Raw genomic sequence first — 23,721 nt, forward strand, 5'->3', positions numbered from 1 at the left:
GGATAGTCATGTTGTCCCAGTTGGCTCATTAGATTCCTGTGTGCCTCTTTTTGTCTTCCCAGAGAAAACAAAACCAAACAAAACCAAAAAACCCCCTTTACATCAGTCCTTATTTCAGATGTAAGATGCCAGTTAACTATTTTCCCACAAATACCTTAAGCTCATTTTTACTGAAAAAAAAAAATTTCCCCCCCAAAACTTTTAGTAATGAATGAGTACACAACAACATTTGGATAGTAATCCCAAGGTGCAAGGATTTCCTGCAAAGTACCTTTAATATGTTTGCATCAGCAGCAAGCATTAGGATGTTCTAATTTTGGCACCGTAAGTTATATGTGTAGCATTACACATTAGATACCAAGTCACCACCCCAACCAGTATTTATCCATATGAATAGGAAAACTGAACAAAAACATAGTTCTGATAAAGGCTGCATTCATAAACCCAATACAGTTTAAGGTAATTTTTTTTTTTTTTTTACAATCAAGGGCTGCCATTTAGGATTGTTTTTTTAATGATAAATAAAAAATAGGAATTATTTAGAAGATAAAATACTTCACTGTTCTTTACTGTTATTAATATAATATTGAGTGTTTTGCTATATAAAATATACTCCCAAGAAGTCAAAGTATTTAAAAACAGTGTATCAAATAAAAATCACAGCCATGTTACTGTTCAGCAACTCTATTCCAATAAACATTGGTATTGCATTCTCAACAACAACAAAAAAACAAACAAAAAAAAATTGTAGCTGAGGCAAGAGCTCTCTGAAGCTTGCATTCTGGGCGTATAAAACACCTCACTGCATACTTTTAAGACTGCCACTCTGCTTCAGTAATTTGAACCTGCCACATTTTACTTCAACAGGTAAAGCACTCTGCTGAGAATACAAAAAGTTATAAAAAGGCCATCATAAAAGATTAAACCTCGGTAGGCATGTAAGCTTTCTTTTAACAAAAACAAAAATAGTCATTGTCATCTAGTTAAATAAGTCTCTTTGTTATAGAGTGTTCCAGTTATTGAAAAAGGGCCTTTAAAAAACCCAACTGCCTATATCTTAAAACCCTACCTCTCTTGCCCCATAATACACATTTGAGGGAAGAGTCATATAATGTGCAAATTGGCAAACAAATGTGGAGGAGAGGGGACTTCTTGAAATGATGTGCCCAATCAATTCTTGGTTTATTCTTTTACAATATCAACTTCCAAAAAAGTAAAATAACCAAAGTAGCCCTAAAAATACACAAAACAGACCTTCATCTTTGCATTCCTTTCCCAATAAACACAAAAAGTATGTACAGCATGTTTAATAATATGCAATATGCAAAAGCTTTGTGTTGCTGTTAGCAACATCTATACCCACCCACCCTCCTTATTCACAAGTGTACCTCTACCTAACACAATTACATCACTAAGCCTGTTAGTTTGAAAGGGTCTTCAATTTGTTAAAACTGGAAAATCTTGGTATAGGGGCTCCACTCATTTGACTCAAGGTTATAGACTTCCACCGTATTCAGAAATTCATTGCCATCAAATCCTCCCACTGCATAAATGGTGTTCCCTACAGTTGTAATCCCAGCATTGCTCCTTGGTGAAGTCATGTTTCCCATCATCTTCCATTCATTTCTAGTTGGATCATACATCTCCACACAACTGATGGCATGAGAACCATCAAAGCCACCACCTACAAACAGTTTTCCTAAAAGAGAAAAGAGACAAGATTAATCTAGAGAGGCTAAGAAAGAAACCCTTAAATTGGTCTTTTGCTAAAACAGTGGTTCTTGGTAGAAAAGCCTGTTCGTTCTGTCAGAAAGTATGTATTGAATGCCTACCAATGTGGCAAGCACTCCCTAGAAGCTGGGGATACAAATGGAATAGAATTGAAAAGAACCTGTTTGTATGTGTAAGTCAGGCAATTTAAAGGAAGGGAGGCACCATCTAACTACAGTGCAATTCTCACAACAATTCTATGTGGTTGTTTCTATTACTGCCATTTCACAGATGAAGAAATGATGAATAAAGAAGTTGGACAACTTGCCTAGAGATGCAACCAGTAAGTGGCAAACCAGAGTAGTTCTGTGCACTGGAAGTTTTGTTATTAGTCCAGTGCATAAGAACTAAGATTCAAAATAAGTTACAGGAAAGCAGGTTTCAGATACCTGAACATTTTCTAGGGCTCTCCAACTATATAAAATGATTTTGGCATGGAAATTTCTTCTTGGAAACAGACTGAACTATGACTATTTTCAATTATACATGCAGGGCAGTTAATAGTTAAATTATTTTCAGACAAAATGTTAGCATTAAATATTCTCTGGCGCTTAAGGAAAAACCTTATTAGGGATTCTCGAATTCATTATTTTCTCATCTGATTGTCACTTAGCCTACCTGCATCCATGTACTTACCCATAAAAGAACCGACAAGGCTCATAGTAGGCCAGAGGTTGCAGGCCAGTAGGCTACTTACTGGCGTGCCTACACACTTAGGCTCTTGCCAGTTGAGCCACAAGCTTTGTTCTAAAAACAATTCTAACTGAATTCATTATTGTAATTATGTAATTCCATAAAATGGATGTGAAAAGAAAGCTGTGTCTATATATGATGATTTGGAAACACTTGTTAAAAATAATCTAAAAATTTTGCTTCCAATTAGGCATGGAGTAGACAATTAGAAAAGACTAGATTTAGATGATTTGCATTTCTTTTGTTTTACAAATCAAATTTTTAAAAATTCTTGCTCTAAAGAAACAAACTCAAATTCCAAGATGATGCATTATGAGTATGATCTATGGAAGAAGATGAATTAATATATTTATGTTGTATATCCAGTACTGAGTGATTAGAAAAGACATTTCTAAAAGACAAACCACCAATCCCCACTGCGTCAGAAGAGAAGGCTACTTCTGAATCCTTCATTACACAAGCGGATAGTTATCACTGCCATTCTCTTGGAATTTTAGAACAGACTCTTGCTACTGCCTACTCCTCAACTCTGCAAGTCCCAACACTCACCGCCGAGAACAGCCACTCCAGCTCCTCGCCTAGCCACATTCATGGATGCAATTAAAGTCCAGGTGTTATTTTCAGGATTATAACGTTCTACTGTGTTCAGACAATTCCAAGACTCTGCGCCTCCAATTATGTACAAATAACCACCAAGCTCACAGACTGCAGACTGGTGTCTACCTATAAAATCAAGTCAAACCAAAATTATTATTCTATCTCCCAAAACTGTAAGTGTGCACTACACATACCGTTGATTCAGAGGTCTTTAAAAAAAAAAAAAATCAACTTACGAATGTTAAGAGGAGCACAGCTTGTCCATGACTTTGTTATAGGATCAAATACATCACAATTTTTCAGTCCTTTTTGACCATATGGATCTGAGCCACCAACGATGTATAATTTCCCGTTCAGAGCACACACTCCTATGTGAGTATAAAATAAGGTTATAAATTGATAACTTAATTATCATACTTAAATACTGATGATCTCAGCAGAGAAGTATTACCTGCATTACAACGGTTAGTTCTCAATTCTGGAATAGGAGTCCAGTCATCTATGTTTGGATCATACACCTCTCCACATCTCAGGTCATCTGAGTGGCCATTTGATCCACCGACCACATAGAGCTGGCCCTATGCCAAAAGCGAGAGATTAATATTTCCGCCATTCTCAAGTTCTTAGAAAAAGCTAAATGTGGGCTGCTTCTTCCTGCAATACAGTGCACTTACCATGAGTACGGCCATTTGAAATCGGGCTCTTGGTGTCCTCATGGGAGCAAGAAAGGACCAATGATCTGTATGTGGATCATAGCATTCAACTGTTCGAAGACACTCCTCTCTGTTATAGCCACCTGGTACAAGAACCACAAAGAGTTATGTTTAAAATATTAAACTGGACCAGGGTTTCTGGTCTAGAATGGTTTAAGTAATCTGTACAAATGAGAAAAAGAATCTTTGTCCACAAACTTAATAAGGCCACATTAGTTGATGTTTTAACTAAGTGCTTGTAATAGCTGAATGACAAAATTATGAGCGTAAGTAAATTGCTTAGTCTTGACTTGAAAATTAGGAGAGAACAATTACCCACTCCATAGTTTTTTAAGAATTAGAGATAGACATTAACTTGAAGGCTAGGCAATACTATAGTATTGACTTTTTATTTCTGTCTTCTTAGAATGTGGTAAAGCGGAATGCCACAGAAGAAGGCATATTAAACAAACCCTGTCTTCCAAAGTTTGCATGTCACAAGCAAGCATAAACGTCCACTTACAGAGGCTTAGCCAGTTGAAGGTTTCTGATAAGTCACTTATCCTTCTATTCTTACCTGCAGCTATGAGTTTGCCGTTCATCTCTGCTGTCCCCAGACCAGATCGTGCGTACTGCATAGGAGACATGGGCTTTTCTATTAACTCATCTGGTTGCATCTCAAAGCTTAAACTTTTAATGAGTTTTGGAGTACTTGTTGGTGAGCTCTGTGGGCTGTTTCGCCCATGAAGGAAAATGACACAGAAAATACCATCCAGCACAGCCAGGCACAAGTAAGTGTTATCTGTAAGCACAAGAGTTCCACGTTTAAAGATACAATTTTTATTAGTTTTGGTTGCTGTGTGATCCTGAATTGGACTCCAGATTCCAGACAGGGGATGACCTGCTACTCTTTTCCAAATTTAGTTGCTTCTGAGTTTTTTCCTCAATCAATTTAGAAGTATTATATGGTTCCACTTAAATCTCCTTCTTAGGGCTTCCCTGGTGGCGCAGTGGTTAAGAATCCGCCTGCCAATGCAGGGGACATGGGTCCGATCCCTGGTCCAGGAAGATCCCACATGCCGCGGAGCAACTAAGCCCGTGCGCCACAACTACTGAAGCCGGCGCGCCTAGAGCCTGTGCTCCTCAACAAGAGAAGCCACTGCAATGAGAAGCCTGCGCACCGCAACGAAGAGTAGCCCCCGCTGGACACAACTAGAGAAAGCCCGTGCACAGCAACAAAGACCCAACACAGCCCCCCAAAAATAAATAAAATAAATAAATTAAAAACAAACAAAAAACCTCCTTCTTAAAAAAGAAATAAATTGAAGGCAATCTGACAAGTGTAATACACTTACTTGAAGTCTTTTCTGAAGCAACGATTTTCCACTCGTGCTTAGGGCTTTGTATTGTAGCATTTGGAGAAGAGAGACATCCAATGGAACTGCTACTTATCTGCTTATGGCCATTCTCACGTGGTGGCTTTTTCTGCAAAATCAAAAGGCAGCTACAGAAACCTAGCCAAAGACCATACCTGGTGTACCTTTGCTCCTGAGCTATTCCACAACACTGAGAAAACCCTTAGTACCCTGCACTTATGCATGACATTTATAGCACACCTAGATTTAACACAAAACAACGCTTTCTGACTGACACACATCACTGGCATTCTTCCATCTCCACTTAATAAGGAAACAACTACACCTACCCTGGTCAAGAAAAAGTTCAAGTTCAACAATTAAAAAAACATGTTGTGGGTCAAGTATCAGAATAGTCAAGGGAGGAAAAAATGGAACCTCCTCCTTCATAATCCACATAGTCTTTATATTAAGTATAGAATCTTCCAAAATGTTATAAATCTAAAACATCATGAATTAACTGAGAGAATACATTTAACCCACTATCTCCATGAAACTGTGAAACTTAACTAAATCATATGTACTGGTATCCTTCATATTAGCAGACATATATCCATCCAATCTCTCTGAAAGTTATTTTACAGGAAAAAAAGTGGCAATTACAAGAAATATTTACAAGTATATTTCTTTAGGATTACCTTAAAGGTATTATAGAGTGGTTTTCTAGACCAGTAAAACGACATCAAAACACAGAAGTAAAAATGGTAATCAGAAATTAATGAAGCAATAATACTAAAAGAACCAAACATTTTTAAAGGAATACACGAGAACATAAAAGAGGGAGAAATGGGCAAAGCTGCAAATTTTCAAATGGCTGTGAGAAGATTACATTGTGCCCTCGTGTATGAGTTCCCTTTGATGGTTTTCTTCCAATTACTTTAGCTCTTGACACTTCCAAAGGATATGATCACATGGCATTAGAAGAGTCAAGATTACCCTGGTAGGAACTGCCTGCTGAATGAATAGGTACCACCTTCAGTACCTGGCCAAGTTTGCTCATCCACTTATTTTGATCCCCAGGGCCACAGCCTCATGGGTAGATAGAATCTCTAATGGAAATTTCTGTTTCGAGTGGAAGAAAAAGGCCATGAAACAATAGAGAAAAAGATTTTGGTAGCTACTTGAAGCTGTGAAAAAACTATCAAGTTTGGTGTAAGCAATTCAGCAAATGTGGTCATAGCTTAAGTAGGCTATTTTGAGAAAAGGAGAATGTACCATGCTAATGGTTATGATTACATTCCATTTAGACATTTATTATATACCTAGGTATTATTAGGCACTTTATTCACACTGTCTCTTTTAATCCAGTAAGGGCAATATATCTCTCCATTTTATAGGTAAAAATACTGAAAATAAGAGAGAAAATATGCATTGCCTAAGGCAATGCAAGAAAAATAAGGATTAGGAATTCTGAGTTTAAAGCCACTCTTTCATGCTATGATAGTCTGTGTGTCCTGTGCCACTAGGAGTTACAAGGTACATAAAACCCTATCCCAATCTGTGGGAAGAAGGGATCCAAAGTAACACAAGTTGATGATGCTTGATTAAGAGCTTTTACTGTAGTAAGAAAATTGTTCTAATGTATGGCTTTAATTGAGAGAAAATCAAATGTGAAAAAAAAAGCACAGTAATAATGAAGACTACTTAGTGTTATGTAACTAACAAGCCTTATATAGAAATGCTGGTTAACTCTTTTATGTTCCTTCCAGAACATTTTCAAACCTAATTCTTTACTCTCCTTTATTTTCAAACTTTACCCTATCAACTCCTCCCACTCAGCCCACCCATTGGCCCACACTTTCTTTGCCTCTGACCTCCCCAAGGGGTGGTCCCTGGTAGCTCTTTCTTTTTCAGCCACCATCACTTCTCAAGCTAAGCGTTTCTTAACCTTAATGCTCTCTGGAAATTATACCCACTAAAGGTTACAAAGTGGCTTCCTAAAACCAATGTAGAAGAGATATCCCTAATCTTCTTTTACGTGACCTCCCAGAGGATGATTGGACACAGTTAACAATCTAGTCCTCCTTCAAACTTTCTTCTCCTATGTTAGCTAGCTTGTACAACACAATTTGATTCCAGTGGTGCCTTCTCAACTTTTTCTCTTCCTGAAGCTTAGTGTGTTTCCTCATCCTTTTTACTTCATCATCTCTATTCATGGCACTTCCCTGGAATAAGTCACACAGGTCAGAATCCTACTCACCCTCAAATTCTTCGTTTCCTTAATTTTCCTAATCTAAACAATCACTAAGGACCTTTGTAACTATAAATGTCTAGAGTCCACCCTTTCCCCTTCTCGTCCTTAGATCAAGCCCCTCATCTTTTCACCTGAACTACTGCTTGTAATAGTCTACAAATTGGTCTCACAAGCTTTAATCTACCCTCTGTACCTGGTCATAAAAATAGAAGGGTTCGATGCATTTAGTAAAGTAAGACAAACAAACAAACAAACCCCTCAAATCAGCTGGAATCCCATGACCCAGAGACTGCCACCTGATAGTTAACTATCTGTCTAAAATATGATGATGATCTCTGCTGTATGGAAATACCATAATTTAACCAATCCCCCTATTGTTGGACTCTTGCCCAGTTTTTCACTATTATTAAAGTTGTGAAATATATCTGTTCAGATCACTCTACTCCCTTGTCTAAAATTCTTTGAAAGTCCCACACTACTTGTAGAATAAAGTATGATCCCCGATCAGATGTTATTTACCTACTCTCCCCGTCATGTGACCTGCAATTCCAAGAGTATCAGCCTTTCACAGGTATCCTTTGCTATCTGACACACCTCTATCTGCTATGCAAACTCTTCCACATCCTCAGATGGCTCAAATGTTGCCTCCTTTGTGAAATTTCCCTAGTTTTTCTCCTTTTGGTTCCACCCTCCCCTTAATGTCTTCCGTAGGTAATTTGTATAAGTCTGTTCTGTTTTACCTACTCCTGTAACGTCCCGGAAGCAGAAACTGTCTCTTACGCATTTTTGGGCCCTCTTACCTAACATCACGGCCTGCCACTTATCAGGCACTCAACCGCTGCTTGTTGAAAGAGTACTTTAAAAAACCATTAACTTACAGTTTAGAGATGTTTAGAGATAAGAGGGAAAATATCCTCAATGTTCAAAATGCACAAACATGAACAAAATTCTCAACTAACTCAGCCCCAAAAGCTTTTTGTGAAAATAAAAATATTCAGCCACCATTGACACAGAACACCTGATAGTATCACCATACACGTTATTTCTGAGTCTATCATTTACCTTCTAATTATTAAAGGAAAACACCCATTAACTTGGGTCGACTCAGCCTACTTTATAGTTATCCCTGACAAATACAATGTTAAGCTAAAGGCCAAACACAAAGAATACATATTGTATAACCATTTACATAAATTTCAAACACAGGCAAACTAATCTAATGCTTCAGAAGTTGGGATATAATGGCTTCCTTTGGGGTAGTGTAGGGCAGTGACTGGGAAGGGGGCAAGAGGAAGGCTTCCAGAATGCTAGAATTCTCTTCTTGACCCAGGTAGTGTTTAAACCAGTGGGTTCACTATGTGACATCTATGATTTGCATTCTTTTCTCTAATGTTATTTATCCATAAACTAAAAAAGTTTATACCTGAGATTTTTTTTAAAAAATTGGGTCTAACAGTCATTCCCATTACAAACAACTATTTTTTATAACCTGACCAAAATAACAAATAATTTCTATTTTGCTTCATCTTATTGGCCCTTTTTCTTACTACTTGTAAATCCTATTTGATTGAGAAAAAAATCTAAGTGGGGTTTCCTACTTTGTTCTCGTTAATTTCTTTCTATGTGGCAAAAATGGTAGTAATGGTATGAAAGGTATGCTTGTTTTCTCCCACAAATGTTTCTGTCCAGTTATACCAATGAAGTTCTTCCACTTTCCTTTATTAAAGGAAAATTTCAGTCTACTATAAAATGCTCTAAGCAAATTTTAACCTGAGGTTACCTCAGATGTGCAATGTATACCTGCACAAACTGAATGTGGTCATCATCACTGCCAAACACCTCAGCCTGTCCATCTAGTAGGTTCCCATCAAGCAGCTTGTGATCAGCTGAGTAGTACAAGGTTTGAACCTGCAAAACAGCAACAGAACACCCATGTGGCTACTGTCTCCACGGCTACTCCACTAGTATGCAGATCACACAAACGCCTCAAGGTAACCTCCAGTGTGCTTCTTGAGCTTCTTGACATCTTACTCTGGCAGGATCCCAAAGTAAAGAAAATACATGTCATGGTGGTAAAAATTTAAAAAACAAAAATAAGATACAGAATCTTCTAATACTGGCTGAAGAGTCCTTGGCTTGGTTGGCTTGAAAGAAATCTTCGTTTTTTCATAGCTTCTATGGTACAGCATTAAGAAAAAAAGGCACTAGTACAATATATAGGCTCTTAAAGAATATACATATTTATAATAAAATACTTGGTTTACACCTTTGAAGAGTAAGTGGTCTAATGTGCATAAACATATTTCTGTCCTGCGCAAGCAATGTCAAGAAAAACAGATAAAAAACAAGTGCAAAAATTCAAACAAGCTACAGAGACACCTCCCTTAACAGATGCAAACATATGGCTAATGCATCTGATTTTCAAGTGGGAAACCATATAGAATTTAAAAATCACCTGTTAGCCTTTTTAGAGCATAATGATAACTGTGTTTTTAAAGGCCTAACAGGTTTGGTAAGCCTTTAGTGAATCCGAAAGGCTTAAGTGGAGGGATAAACTCAAGGTCACTCCACTGTTCCATCTGCATGTTTAATTCCCACCATTTCTCCGTCAATTTTTTCTTGTGCACTTTTCAAAAAGTAGCCCAAGTTAAGTGAGTGACTATATGTATGAACAACACCATTGAAAAACACAAAGCTTTAAAGATAAGAATCCTGTAAAGGAGTAAACACCATTAAATCATCATCGTTCTCTGCCCACAGCGGATTTTTCTTAGGAGAACTGGGGCAGGACTGCTGCTTCTTTACGTGTCAATACACTTGAGGATTCTTCTTGTTTCTTCAGTCTTGGGTATCCTAGTTTTGTTAATAAACCTATGGGGAGATAAATCAATGGGGAGGAACAACCATTAGAAGCTTTTACCTACTTGTCAATTTAAAGCAAAAACCTGTGAAGAAAAATTAAGAATCTACAGAAAATTTCAGTACCACCTCCCATTTCTAAAGCAAATTACATGCTACTTTAAAGAAAGTTAACAGCACATAATAAGCAAAGAAATAAAAAAAGAAAAGCAGAAGACCAAACTGAACAGTTCATTCAGCTCACCTGGACACCCCCCCTGTTTCTCAGCTTAGGGGTACCTATAGCAAAATTTAAATTCTTTAGGGTCATGGTTATAAAATAAAAGTGAAAGGGAATCCTTCATGTTATAGCAAAATAATTTTTAATAATTGTTGAATCCCATTTACTTTAAAACTAACCTCTTCCATCAGCTCTTCCAGACTGTCTCCATTCTCCCAGATGCTACGCTGCACCCAGTTGATTACCTTTGTGTACAATTTGCCATTGCTGGGCAAGCAAACATTATCTTCAAGCATTACCTCCAACTAGAGTTGGGAAAAAACAAAGACACATGGATCAGTGTTGAGTCTCTAATTCTCAATTTCATAATAAAGCGGTCATAGATGCCCAACTGTACTCCATACGTTTACTCTAATTTTTACGGAAACCAGTAGCCAAAAAAAAAAGAGAAGAAAAAGAAAAGAAAGTAAACAAACTGGTAGGCAGAAAACCATTACACTGCTAAAAATAACCGTATGGTTTCAATGTATTGTCTTTTTCATAACCATTACTCACTTGCTTGAAACATGGAGAAAGATTACATTCCTGGAACTAAGTAGTATGTATCTCTTTATTTAACCTTTACATCTTTCATCTTTATAGATTTTACCTTTAGCCGTGGAAGTTTAAGAAACTCTTCCTCTTCTGAAATTTGTAACAAATGCTCCTGAATATAAGCATCAACCTTATTCAACAAACGGGAGTCTCCCATACAACTTGCAAAATTTCGGTAAGAGATGCAGCTGGTAACATCCATTCTAGATAGTAAATAATCCCCACAAACCTTGGAAAAGAAATACACGAGTGCCAACATTTACATACATTTTATTTAACAAATATTTAATACTCAGTGTGTAAGTACTATGTGAATATATAAAGATTAACCAAAAATCACTGCCCTAGAACAAGTTTAACAGTAGGAAGAATACATGTATACAAACGATAAACATCAAAGAATGCCATTCAAATACATAGGATGTTTAAGGAAAAATGCAACAAACTTGAAATGCTATGAAAATGCACATGAAATGTTCAGACAAGTATTTCCAACTAGAATGATAGATAAGGCTTCATAAAGGCAGTAATCTGAATGGGGCTCTACAGGGGAGATGACGTTGAATGCACATAGGAACTAGGGAAGATGCTGCAACAATTTAGTTTGGCCAGAAAAAAGATAAGACAATCAGGAAATAGTTTTGGAAGAATAACAACTATATTAGGGAGAGCCTGGAATTCTAACCTGAGGGACGCGTGCTATGACCACAAAAGGATTTTTAAGCAGAGTGAGGGGGTTAGCAAACTACTTCTCAAAGGGCCAGACAGTAAGTTTTTAGGCTTGTGGGCCATACTTTCTCACAACTACTCAACTCTGTCACGGCAGGTGGAAAGCAGCCATAGACCGTGTGTAAATGAAAGCTATGTTACAATAAGATGTTATAAAAACAGGCAGCTGGCCTCAGGCCCACAGTTTTCTGACTCCCACATTAGAGGATTAAATGCCTTTTTCCCTGTAAATTATTAAGCACTTCTCAGTGGCATTAAATTCTAGAAAGAATACTTCTAAAGAACAACCGAGAAGTGTAGAAGAACGGAGAATTAAGGATATGAGTTATATGATTAACTGAGAAAATCAAGACTTACCCTGCCAGAGAAGACTATTGAAAGAGCAAGATTGTAGGTTGAATTATCTGAGAGGAAGTGTGACCCTGCTGTGTTACATTGGCTAAACAGTTAAAATTACATACATATTCGGTTCTCTAGGGGAAAAAAAGGGACATTTCCAAGTTCTTGAGTCCAACAGATGTCTTATAACAAATTGTACACACTAATCATATAAAATAAGACCCCCTAGTAACAGTACTCCTTGTATATTACTTCTGTTACTCTACCTGCTTTACTCGGTCCATCTTCAGCTTTTTTGCTGCAGAATAAACGTCTTTGACTAATTCCTTATCGGCTTTCAACCTATTAGAAAAAAGGTTCTTTATCATTTATCATACCAAGGCCTTGAAACACAGATACTTAATTTAAATAAATTTAGAGGGACTTGGAATTTCATTCCCTAGTTATATGATGTACTTCAGAGAACTTACTGAGCAGTGTAGGCATAATTCAACAAGACTTCCACAGCTTCCGGATTGAGATCATCAAACTTAACATGAGAAACTCGGTGAGGATCACTATCATTATTAAAGATTTCAAATAAATAGGGACTGCAGCAAGCCAGGACTGCTCTGTGAGCTAACATCTCATGGCCACAGACCTGCAAAGTGAGGAATTAACATTAGAAGCATTGTGGACTATGTATTTCTCTAGCTAATTACTACATCGTATCCTTCATCTTACATTTCTGGGTAAATCATTCTTTTTTAAACTTATTTCATTAAATGCCCCCTATGAAAAACAAAACAAGCCAATCCAAGAACATATGGTTTTTAGTAATGAAAGATCAATTCTGTAAGTTTCCAATTACGTTTTAAATACCTGAAGTCGAACATCACAGAACTGGCCACTTTTCCTCAGGGCATTTAATTTGGCAACAGAAGACTCAATGAAATTTTCGTCTTCAAACATTAAATATCCATTGGGAATCATTTTTCCTTATAATTTGGCTAAAGGGCAGAAAGAAAGCCAAGTTACTTTTACTTATGAATGGTGATTTTTATAACATTTTAAAGAGTAATGCAGTATCTTTAATTTTCAAATTTCATCCTATCAACAACACATAAAAATTTTATCATACAAAAACATTGCTAAAACACCACTGGCACTGAACGTCTAAGCCTTTGTACCCCTATACTTTGGTCCTAAGTCTTTTCAAGGATTCATACAGTAGTGTTATGGTGTCCCAGCAATTTTGGCCAGTTTTCTATTCCTATTAGTACACTCGTTGTGAAGGGGAAAAAAAATGTAAACCCAGCCCTGCCCAAACCCATATAACAAGCAACTGAAAAGTCTGGAAAGATGTGAAGTGGTCATCACATATAGATTCCTTGGTTGGGGCTGCAGTCATTCCTTTATTCATTGATATATAAGACTAACTTACATTCTGTTCCCTTTGCTCTACTCAATATTCTGTGATAACCTATGTGAGAAAAGAAGCTAAAAAAGAATCAATATATGTATAACTGTATATGTATATGTATATGTATAACTGAATCACTTTGCTGTACACCTGAAACTAACACAACATTGTAAATCAACTATACGCCAATAAAATAAAAATATTTTAAAAATTCTGTTCCCTTTGCAAGTTTCATATATTTTAAATTACTTATCTCATAAACATACAAGATAGAAATGTATGTTCTTCAAAAAATTTTCCATTTCACCGTTTCTTGTGAACAAGTGACTAATGGCTACACAAAATGCATCATTAAAAAGTGGTACTAGAAGATTTCAGTTTGAAGTAACTGATTCATTTAAGTTTAAAATAGTTTATAGAAAGGAAAAAATAGGAAAAAAATTTTTTCTACGAATATTACTGACTTCGCCTTTTAAAAATATTATCAAAGGCTGTTAGTGTACTTGGCACAGTCTTCAGAAAAAAAAAAATGTGTGCACTGGGCACTGACTATCCACTTACCTACTATACTGGTGAGAAATGTATTTCCGGGGTGTTTTAAATAATCCAAGGACAAAGGAAACTCAGCGCTCCGTTGAGGTATGAAGACAGGTGGCTGAAGTGAAGGCAGAGGTGTCTGAAGCTCTAATGGTGATTCCAAAACTATCAGGCTTGAAAATGATGTAATCAAGTCCTTTAAAGCTATAGACACGAACTTCTTCTGTGATAATCATGCATCATAATCTGTAATAATGACGATTGTTGGATATTCAGAATGCTCAAAGACTGCCATTGATCTAGGTAGATCAGATCATGCAAAGTCCTGATCTTGAAGACATTTTGAGGTAAATGGCACAATACAGAAAATAACACAAAATACAACTATACATAAGCATTTTCATTTAACCTGCAACCACTCAGGTGATTAAAAAAAATAAAATCCCTCCCCAGAAGGAGCTAGTAACTTTTACCATTTAAGTGAGATATACAAGCACAAAATTAGAGGAAAATATAAATAATGGTTAATTCTAATATTATTTACTATTAGAGTCCAACTAATATACAAACATGTGTTCTGTCTGTGTTTTTACCAGCCAGCAAGCAACCATCATTATTCCCCGACATGTATGTAACAATGGTACAGTCAAACCAGATATACTGTTTCTCTGTACGTACCCACCTCTGTAACTTCAAGTTTCCTTTTCTTGGAATACCCTTAACCCAACCTCTGCCCGCTGAAATCTTACCTCCAGAGCCCCTGCCAAATCCCTTCAGCTGAGTAGTTTCTCCCCATCCTCCACATACTGAACCCTCTCTGAAAGTGTGTATGTGTGATCTTCCAGCTGGTCTGTTCTGGCTTATCTTCCTTGATTCAAGGCCTCTTGAAGGCAGAGCCTCTGTTTTCTTTATCTTTGTATCCTTCCCATCTCCCCCCACCAAAACAACTAGCCTAGAAACCTGAATATAAAGATGAGTAATTTGTTGAAATGAACTAAATAAACAAAAAGGGAAATATTGATGTCTGTGCTCTGTATGATCATTTTTCTTATATACAGTAATAAACTACCAACAGAACAATTCTGGTTCAAATCAAATCTTGAGGGAAATCCCATTCAGTCCTCCCCCCATTTTCACATGTCATTAACTAAAAGTGTCAGAGTCAGATGGTACTTATTTTTTAATCATCTGAACTGCTCTTACACCACTAATTCAGCAAACCAGAACTAAGTAAGAAATTATTTGAAAGATGTGCATACTTTTTAAAATGGACATCTTCAAATTACCTGTATTTTCCTTATATATCAATCAAGCCCACAATTCTAAATCTAACAATTATGCTAATGTGAATGGTCCCTTACCCCAGAACCCACTTGAAGGCTAGTCCAGTTCCATTTCAACAAACTATTGTATTAAGAGCAACACATGCACAATTTGTATCCCGTATGCCTTCACTGGTTTCTCCATAGCTTAGGTTTTATTTCAAGGAAACCTGAGTATTCTGACTCAGGTTGGGACTACTGTCAATGCTTACTCCTGCAATGAAACTATTTCATACCTTTATGTAATATTGATTTCCTCTGCTCTACACTTGCATCCAGATTAGTTAATTCAGCTTTTCTTAACAAACCAGTTCTAACAAAACAAGTGTTTTCCAAGTAACACACAATTCTATGTACAGAGAGAACACACTATCCAAAAGAAACCTTCAAACATTTTCAGCCAAGACCTAGCTCAAGTTGGGAAAATCTATGCAAGGGTGAAAGGGGGGGGACCCCTCCATGCAAGTTATGTTGGATATGATTAAAATGTATGCCCTCTGAAAAAACAAAAACAAAGGGAGATTTATAAGTATTTTAAACTTTGACCAGTTTTATTCAGTATTTATTTGTAAACGAGCCTTGATCTTACCAAGAATAAAAATGGCATCTATATATTGACATACCTTGTTTTACTGCACTTCACTTTTTGTGCTTCACAAATACTACCTTTTTTTTTTTTTTTTTGCAAATTTAAAGTCTGTGGCAACCCTGAGTTGCCAGCTGATGGTCAGCATTTTTTAGCAATAAAGTATTTTTAAATTAAGGTATGTATGTTATTTTTAAAGACATAATGCTTTGGACATTTAATAGACTCCAGTAGAGTATAAACATAACTTTTATGTGCACTGAGAAACCAAAAAATTGGCGTGACTCGCTTTACCACAGTGGCCCAGAACCAAATTCACAGTATCTCTGTGGGTGTATTTGATAAATTGAAAGTTCTACCTTAAATTTATTTTGGAAAACAACAAGAACAACAAAAACCTGGATGGTTAAAATCACTTCAGTCCTTTGGGAGAAAATACTGGAGAATTTTTGGAGCAACTCTTGCCATACAAATTTGTACAATATTATTAGTTTTGCCACAGAGTGAGTGCTACTACATTAGTACTTGATGATTTTCTCGTACAGCAAGGTCTTAACATGAACCTAATCTCTAACGTCTGCTGATCCGTATAACCCTACTTGATTTTAAAAGCTAGCCCAAGTCCACTCGGCATTTAAGTTAATGCAACAAACTTTATTTAATTACCGTCCTCATATACTATATGCCCCTACTCTCACCCACCCCCAAGTTGGAGGAGGTCACCTCAACTTCTGCCTGCAAAACCATGTCTTTCAAAGTTCACATTCACTTTCACTAAAGTTAGTGTGGACAAATTGAGTTTTAAGCCATTCCAAAGAGTCATAGATCTCAGTTTGGTCTATGAAACTCAAGCTCAATAACTGATGGAATAAAAATGTGGGGAGAATTTTTTATCTTTGAAAAGCCAAACCAAAAGCCCCAACATCCCAGGCTTGCATAAAATTATAAAATTTAGAATTTTATTTGATATTTAAAAAACACATTCGACTAATCCACTTTTAAAATTAAAACTGAGATCAAATGCAATATATTCTGGCAAACAGTCTTCAGTTTCTTAATATGGCCAGTGCAAGAAAAGGGATACAGACGACTCATAAATGAGTAATTAAATTGCTTTAGTAAAACCCAGAAGTTCCCATGTTACCACAGCCCGCCAAAAGATCAGCTGAACCCAAATACAATTCAGTAAGCCTTATCAAGGAGCTGTAAAAAATGCAGGCACAATATGACCTGCCCCCAAATTCTTCTTGGGCCTTCAGTAAGAGCAAGATAAAATGTTATCAAACTTTCAAAGAATCCTTAAAACCTCAAGGCAAATTACAAGTATTATTTAAGTTTCAAGGCAATCTTTTGAGCGTAGCCAACTCACAAAATAGTAACTAACTCCATTTTTAAAGGACAGACTTTATAATACAAAGTAAGTCAATGAATCTTTTAAAAACCAGAAGTTATAGATTCCCAATGTCTGAAACGATCCATCTATATCAAAACTCACCAAACTCACTCCCTCACTCCATGCTTTTAACCTCATTGTTCTGTAATTCTTAGATCCCACAAACATGTACGGCTCCAAACATATGGCAGGCACAGTCTGGAATGGGATGCTCATGACACAATGGCGTTAACTCCACTCCCCAGCCTTGAACACTCCACAGACGAATCAGAAAGACAAACCAAGCAGCGAAAACAGTGCAAACAAAAGGGGAAAGAGGTATGAAAGCACACATATTCCAGAAACTGCAGCGATCTCTGTTTAAATAGACTGTAGTTTGCAGGATGCATATGGTAAACGGTAGGAGAGGAAGTAAAAGAGATCAACATTAAGGTTTAAACAGAGCAGAATTTTTAGCACAGAGGCATAGGACACTCACAGAAATACAGGGGATGGTCTGGAGGAATGGGTAAAACATGGATGCAGGGAAATTATTTATAACCCTTGCTTATCCTAACTGGTAATAAGGATATTTTAGAGTAGATATGTGGCATCAGTATCAAAATTAGAATTCCAAAAAGCATAATAGAGACATTTTTAGTTTGCTGCATGCTTAAAGTTGGGAAGGAAAAGAGGAGTTTGCTTTGGGACATTATAAGGCTGAGGTACCTGTTGGGCATCCAGATTGATAGGAAAAGTGTAAGGATAGTGAGCGACGCATCGGTTTATAAATCATTTACAAGGCGGTAATTGAAGTTTACAAGTGAATATAATCATGTACTTTCTGTGGTTCTAACAAAAACTCAGAAATCCTCCCTTATTCATTAATTCCTCCGTTTACACTCTCTAGCACAAGGTAGGAGGCTCCCCAACCTTCTTGTAGATTTGACTATACGATCATACTGTTGAAAAGTCAATGAAATGATTTTTAGGGGTACTTCATCTTAATATCAATGATTAAGACAGTTCCCCAAAAGGAAAACATTTTGCATTAAAAAAAAAAAAAAAACGCAACACTTATCTGCAAAACACATTCGATTGCCACCTAAAATATCCTTCAATCAAGAAAAAAAAAACCCCACTCCAAAGTATTGGGGTGGCCAAAAAGTTCGTTCGGATTTTTCTGTACCTTCTTACAAGAAACACCCGTACGAGCTTTTCGGCCAGCCCAATAAGTAGCCAAAAAAGACACGAATTTAAAACTAAAACCAAAACCTGGAACACTTTGTTTTGGGGGGAAAAGCCAGAAAAACAGAACTACAAATTAAAATAATTAAGAAATTAATATTAACTAATGATAGAGATTTCATCTATTAGGAAAACACAGAGGAAAAACCATTCTGGGTCTCCTTTAGGTCAGTGATGTTAGTCCAGTTTTACCTCTCACTACCAAATTATAGACATTTGACGAGTAGCCTGCCAGCTGGTATTAAATTATAGTATTCTCAATCCAATTCTAAACAGTCAGCGTACACCTCATCTCCAGATATACAAAGAATAACTGCTCCTTCAGCATCTTTCAGACAGAAGTTTTGGCATGATTATGCTTAAAGCTACTCATCAGTATACTGTTACCCTTAAACAACCACCAGTGCTAGAATTATTAAAAGAAAATATTGTCTCTGATAGTCTAGTCCATGCTGTACTTGTTGAACTGTTTAGAGTAGTACTATGCTTACACGGTTGTTATTTACTACTAGACAGAAGATCACCACACGCAAGTTCTCAAAGAACAGCTTGACGCCAGGGTGTTCTAATCCTCTATGACTGACAACAGACATTAGGGAAACAAAAATAAACCCTTTAGGCCTCTGATTTCTACTTATCTAGTTTTTGAAACGTCAGCGGCCTCAAACAATAGATCTGTCTACTTTGTACTGGGGAAAAAGTATATCTATTTCTAAAGTATTTGTGGTTCAAGTTTCCCTACGGTCAATCCTCAATCTGATACTGCCTGCTACCTTCCTACCATCATGAGCTTACAACCAGAGTCCCTTTGCAAGATGCGCAGAAGGACGGAAAAAGAGCAAACCTCTCTGCCGATTTTCTTTGGCAAAAACAAAGTGGCGAGCGCCCCAGAGTGACTGGAGAGTCCTGCAGTCCCAGGCCTTCATCCCCGCGCGGCGGGGCGGGAGCCCACTCCGAAGGCTGGGAGGCAGAGCGCCCAGCGTCTGCACACCCCCGCCCGGGATTGGCCAGCCCCGCAGTCATTCAGCGCGACACGTCAGGGCAGCCGCTCCCTTCCTCCCTCCTCCCGCCCCCTTCTCCCCGCGCTTGGCAAGAAAAGCGGGCAACGTGGAGCGGGAACAAAGGACCCCGCGGCCCACGGCGATCAGGGGCGCGGTGCCACCCTACCCCAGGCCCGGGGTACCGATGGGGCCCTGGGCCAGCTCCCCGCCCACACTCGCCGGGTCCTGGGAAGGCTCATGGAAGAGAGTCCAGACCCCGGGCCGACCCCAACACTAGGCATCGGTTCCTGACAGCAGGAACGGAGATTCCCGCGCCCTCCTTCCGGGAGGTCATCCCTGGCCCGCGCGCGGCCTCTTGACCCAGGTCCCCGAGGACCCCTCGTGCAAAAACTTCTCGTTCCTCACGCCCTGCTTCCTCGACTCCAGCGCTCTCCGAGGCGGCCCGCGCCCGCCCTTGGCCGCTAACGCGATCCGGCAACCACAGCAGCACCGGGAGCGCGAGGGCCGCTCGGCTGCGGCTCCTCGCCCCCAGAGAGCGACGGCGACGGAGGCAGCGGCCGCGGCTTGGGGCGTCCTCCTCCCGGCACCCGGCACCGCTCCGCGCCTCACACCCTGACCCCAGCCGCCCGCGCCATCCCCCAGTTCGCAGTCTGGCTGCGCCCTCTTCCTCCTCCACCGTCGATGGGACCAGCGCGTATTACCTGGTTCATCTCTGAAGAGATGGAAAAACTCATCTCTGGAGCTTCAAAGGGGAGCAGGAGGAAGCGGGCGGGAATCGGCCCAACGGAAAGCGCCTCGAGGCCACCGAGGAGGGAGCGACCGAGCGGGGAGACGAGCGGACAGCCCGCGGAGGCTGCGAGGAAGGGGAGTGCACCGGAAATTCGCGGGAACTCGCTCGCTCGATCGCTGGCACAGCGGCGCTGAAGCCGCAGGCAGCGAAACTGTGCCCAGCAGCCCCGAGCTACCGACCTCCACGCGCGTCCCGGAGACACTGCCCCCGCCGCTGCCGCCAGCTAGCGCCTCACCCCTTCGCACGTCACCACGTGCGCCGCTGCCGTAGCCGCCGCCAACGCCTCCCCGACGCTTCCGGCTGGAAAGCGTCGGCAAATGAACGGCGAGCACAGCAATATAGCGCTCGAGGCCCCGCCCACCGCTGGCCCCGCCCCACCCACCCTTCTCCCCCGCCCTGTTTGGTTCGGTCCTGCGCAGCTCAACTAGGTCAAAGCAAGGTGATCTTTGGAAGAGCGAGTGCTCGGGGCCCGCCAGTTGTCGCGCCGTCGGCCCTCGCCCTTTCAGACAGTCCGGGAACTGGTTCCCTCCAGCCGCCCTCACCTGTTCTGCCATCCCCTGGAGGCACAATATAGCCAGACAGATTAGACGGGAGAGATTAGATTTTTCGGCGTCAAATGTACATCTAGGCAACAGCCCTAGGACTGGAGCTGGCCGCAGTGGACCTAAGAGTCTGTAGCTGCCCGTCTGCTCTCACCTTTGTAGGAGGGTGGTGCGAGGAGGAAGCGTGGTGATTGTGAGGAAGAGCAGAGGCACGCTGACGAAAAGGGGTGAGAGGATTCAGTAACTTAGAACAATTGGCGAGGTCAGAGAATGCCTAATATTATATCAGTGTTGCTATGAAAACCTGTTTACTTCTACTTTTCGTCCCCGGGATTTGTTTTGTCTGAGTGCAGCTCTCCTCTCGGCGGCGACACTGAGTCAGCTCTGTGCTGGACTTGCCCTCTTGGAAAGATAACCTTGAGACCAGATAGCAACCTTAATTATCCCCACGCACTCACCCACCTTGCCCCCAGAAGACAGACCTGTTCAGGGGGAGCGTGGGGTATAGCAGGCTGACAGCAACTTCATGGGACTCTGAAGGGCACACTGGAAAGCTTCCTAGATTGAAGGTGAGGGGATTTCGTGAGGTAAGCTTGTTTAGAGTTTGGCAAGGGCTTCCAGGTTAATGTCCTGTTAGCCTATCCTGATTTGGTGAGGGCGCTTAAGCCATCTACATCTAACCTTGTTTGTATCTGATCCCTCCGCTTAATTAGTAGACATATTTCTAGGAGCCCTTTGTCATCACTTCCTACCATTCTTTATCATTAACTATTTCGTATATGCTTATGGGAGCAGGAAAAATGTTGGGGCCCTTCATCTGCAATAGAAGCTTTACAACTTTTTATTCTAAAATATTGAGGCAAGGAGATTTCTGTTTTGTTTTGTTTCCAATTCAATTGTGGAAGGAAACAGGATCTAAGATATCTATTAGTATAATTCTTATACCTTTCTTAAGGAGAAAAAGACTGACATTTGCCACTGGCCTCTTGTTTTTGTCTGATAATAATTGACAGCAGTGTTCACTTTTATTGCAAATGAAACTATTCGAGTACATACCTTTTACATTCCTTTAATACCATAGACTTCATCTTTCCAGAGAGAGAGTATGAACTGCCCACTTCAGGTAGGCACATGACTTTGTGGCCTGCTGGACACATGGTCCCACTCGCTGTACTCTAAATAGTGCCTCTGTGACCTGAAACAATCACCACCTTCTTAAAGCTACAGTGTCAATGCATTTTTGCCTTGTATGGAATTTCACATTTGCATATTACCTTCTCTATGAATAATGACAATTTATGCATTCCATTTGTCTTCCAGGCAACTCCAGATTTAAGCCTGTCTTTCCAATTACTATATAATCCAGATGAAAATTTAACAATGGAACATCGTGGACAATTTCAACCCAGTAAAGTAACAGATTATAAGATTTCACTCAATATTTTAATTACACAAGATATGTTTGGACAGTGTTTAATAAAAATAAAAACTATCAACTTCTATTTTATGTCAGGCACTGAGAAAGATAAATTAGGGATTGATGCCAACCTGCAATCTGCCTGTTTTCCTCTCTGATCCTGCTTTAAATGTTGTCCCAGTCCTAAACTCTGGCTTGTGTTTTTTTTTTTTTTTTTGGCTTGTGTTTTATTCCTTATGTATTATTTTGCTAGGACTGCTGTAATAAAGTACCACAAACTGAGTGGCTTAAACAACAGAAATTTATGGTCTCACAGTTTGTACTTCTAAAATCAAGATGTCTGTAGGGTCCTGATTCCCCTGTAGGCACTTGAGAAAGATCTGTTCCAAGCCTTTCTCCTGGCTTCTGGTAGTTCCTTGGTTTGTGGCACCATAGCTCCAGTCTTTGCATGGCATTTTCCCTGTGTGCCTGTCTGTGTGTCCAAATGTTCCCTTTTTATAAGGACACCAGTCGTACTGGGTTCGAGGCCCACCCTAACCCAGTATGACCTCATCTTAACCAAATCTCCATTTCCAGATAAGGTCACATTTTGAGGTACTGAGGGTTAGGACTTTAACATGAATTTTGGAGGGGACATAATTCAACTCATACCACTTTAGTTCAGTGTTTCTCCAAGTTTGGTCCACGGACCACATTTATCAAAATAACGTGGATGTTCTTATTAGAAATGAAGGTTCCCAGGCTTCACCCTAAACAAGTGATTCTCAGAGGAGGGGAGTGATTTTTTTTGCCCCCAGGGGACATTTGGCAATGTCTGGAAACAGGACTGGGGAGAGGTGCTACTGGTATTGCTGCTAAACACCCTACAATGCACAGGACAGTCCTCCACAACAAGAAAATGATCCCACCTCCAATGTCAACAGGGCCAAGATTAAGAAACTGTACCCTAGAACTGCTAAATCAGAATCTCTGGAAAAGAGGCCTTGAAACGTACATTTTGACAAGCATCTCAACTACTTTCACCCACACTAAAGTTTGAGAAGCACTGCAGATACAAAAACCTTTTCTAGGCGTATGTGCATGCTCCGTTTTGTTCCAGATATTAGTTACCTCTCTTATTTATTAGCCATGCTAATTATGATAAGATAATCTAATTAAGTATTACAATTTAGCAATTCACACAATTTATATGTCTTCCTGTACTGGAAACTTGTTTCTATTTTAAAATTTCTATACCATATTACGTTATTTTGGGTCAACTGTCTACATCCTCTGGATGCCCTTTGTCTGAGGAAAATTGTTGCCAGTCTCTGGCTTTGGCAAAACAATACTGCACCTCCTCCAACCCACTGGTTTCTCCTGTACTCAGAGTGCCTGCCTCGTCTGGTTCATTTACTTCTCT

The 23,721-nt window shown here is 39.4% G+C and overlaps 1 protein-coding gene across 3 annotated transcripts; it reads right to left on the reverse strand.

Annotated features, from left to right (window-relative positions):
• Nucleotides 1-228: 228 nt before the first annotated feature.
• Nucleotides 229-20,659, reverse strand: IVNS1ABP (influenza virus NS1A binding protein). Of its 3 annotated transcripts, none has more exons than XM_059937979.1 (15): nt 20,540-20,659; nt 14,066-14,287; nt 12,964-13,091; nt 12,573-12,742; nt 12,369-12,444; nt 11,090-11,263; nt 10,620-10,745; nt 9,162-9,269; nt 5,108-5,237; nt 4,330-4,554; nt 3,735-3,856; nt 3,512-3,638; nt 3,297-3,428; nt 3,013-3,186; nt 229-1,699 (listed from the first exon to the last, which is right to left on the reverse strand). In XM_059937979.1, exons 3-15 carry the CDS (start codon nt 13,072-13,074, stop codon nt 1,446-1,448), a joined length of 1,929 nt encoding a protein of 642 aa, XP_059793962.1. In that variant the 5' UTR covers nt 13,075-13,091; nt 14,066-14,287; nt 20,540-20,659; the 3' UTR covers nt 229-1,445. The 3 variants fall into 3 exon arrangements, with proteins under 3 accessions (XP_059793962.1, XP_059793954.1, XP_059793968.1); XM_059937971.1 differs by having other exon boundaries at nt 20,272-20,659; XM_059937985.1 differs by having other exon boundaries at nt 20,596-20,653.
• Between the last annotated feature and the right edge of the window lie 3,062 nt (nt 20,660-23,721).

The sequence above is a fragment of the Balaenoptera ricei genome, chromosome 1 (assembly GCF_028023285.1).
Source record: "Balaenoptera ricei isolate mBalRic1 chromosome 1, mBalRic1.hap2, whole genome shotgun sequence".
Taxonomy (NCBI): domain Eukaryota; kingdom Metazoa; phylum Chordata; class Mammalia; order Artiodactyla; family Balaenopteridae; genus Balaenoptera; species Balaenoptera ricei.

Excerpts from the sequence above, each read along its gene's own strand:
- IVNS1ABP (XM_059937979.1), bottom strand. The coding sequence starts at position 13,074 with ATGATTCCCAATGGATATTTAATGTTTGAAGACGAAAATTTCATTGAG. Across the intron at positions 12,743-12,963 it reads TCTGTGATGTTCGACTTCAG|GTCTGTGGCCATGAGATGTT; the intron begins GTATTTAAAACG and ends CTCACTTTGCAG. Across the intron at positions 3,187-3,296 it reads CTGTGCTCCTCTTAACATTC|GTAGACACCAGTCTGCAGTC; the intron begins GTAAGTTGATTT and ends TTGATTTTATAG.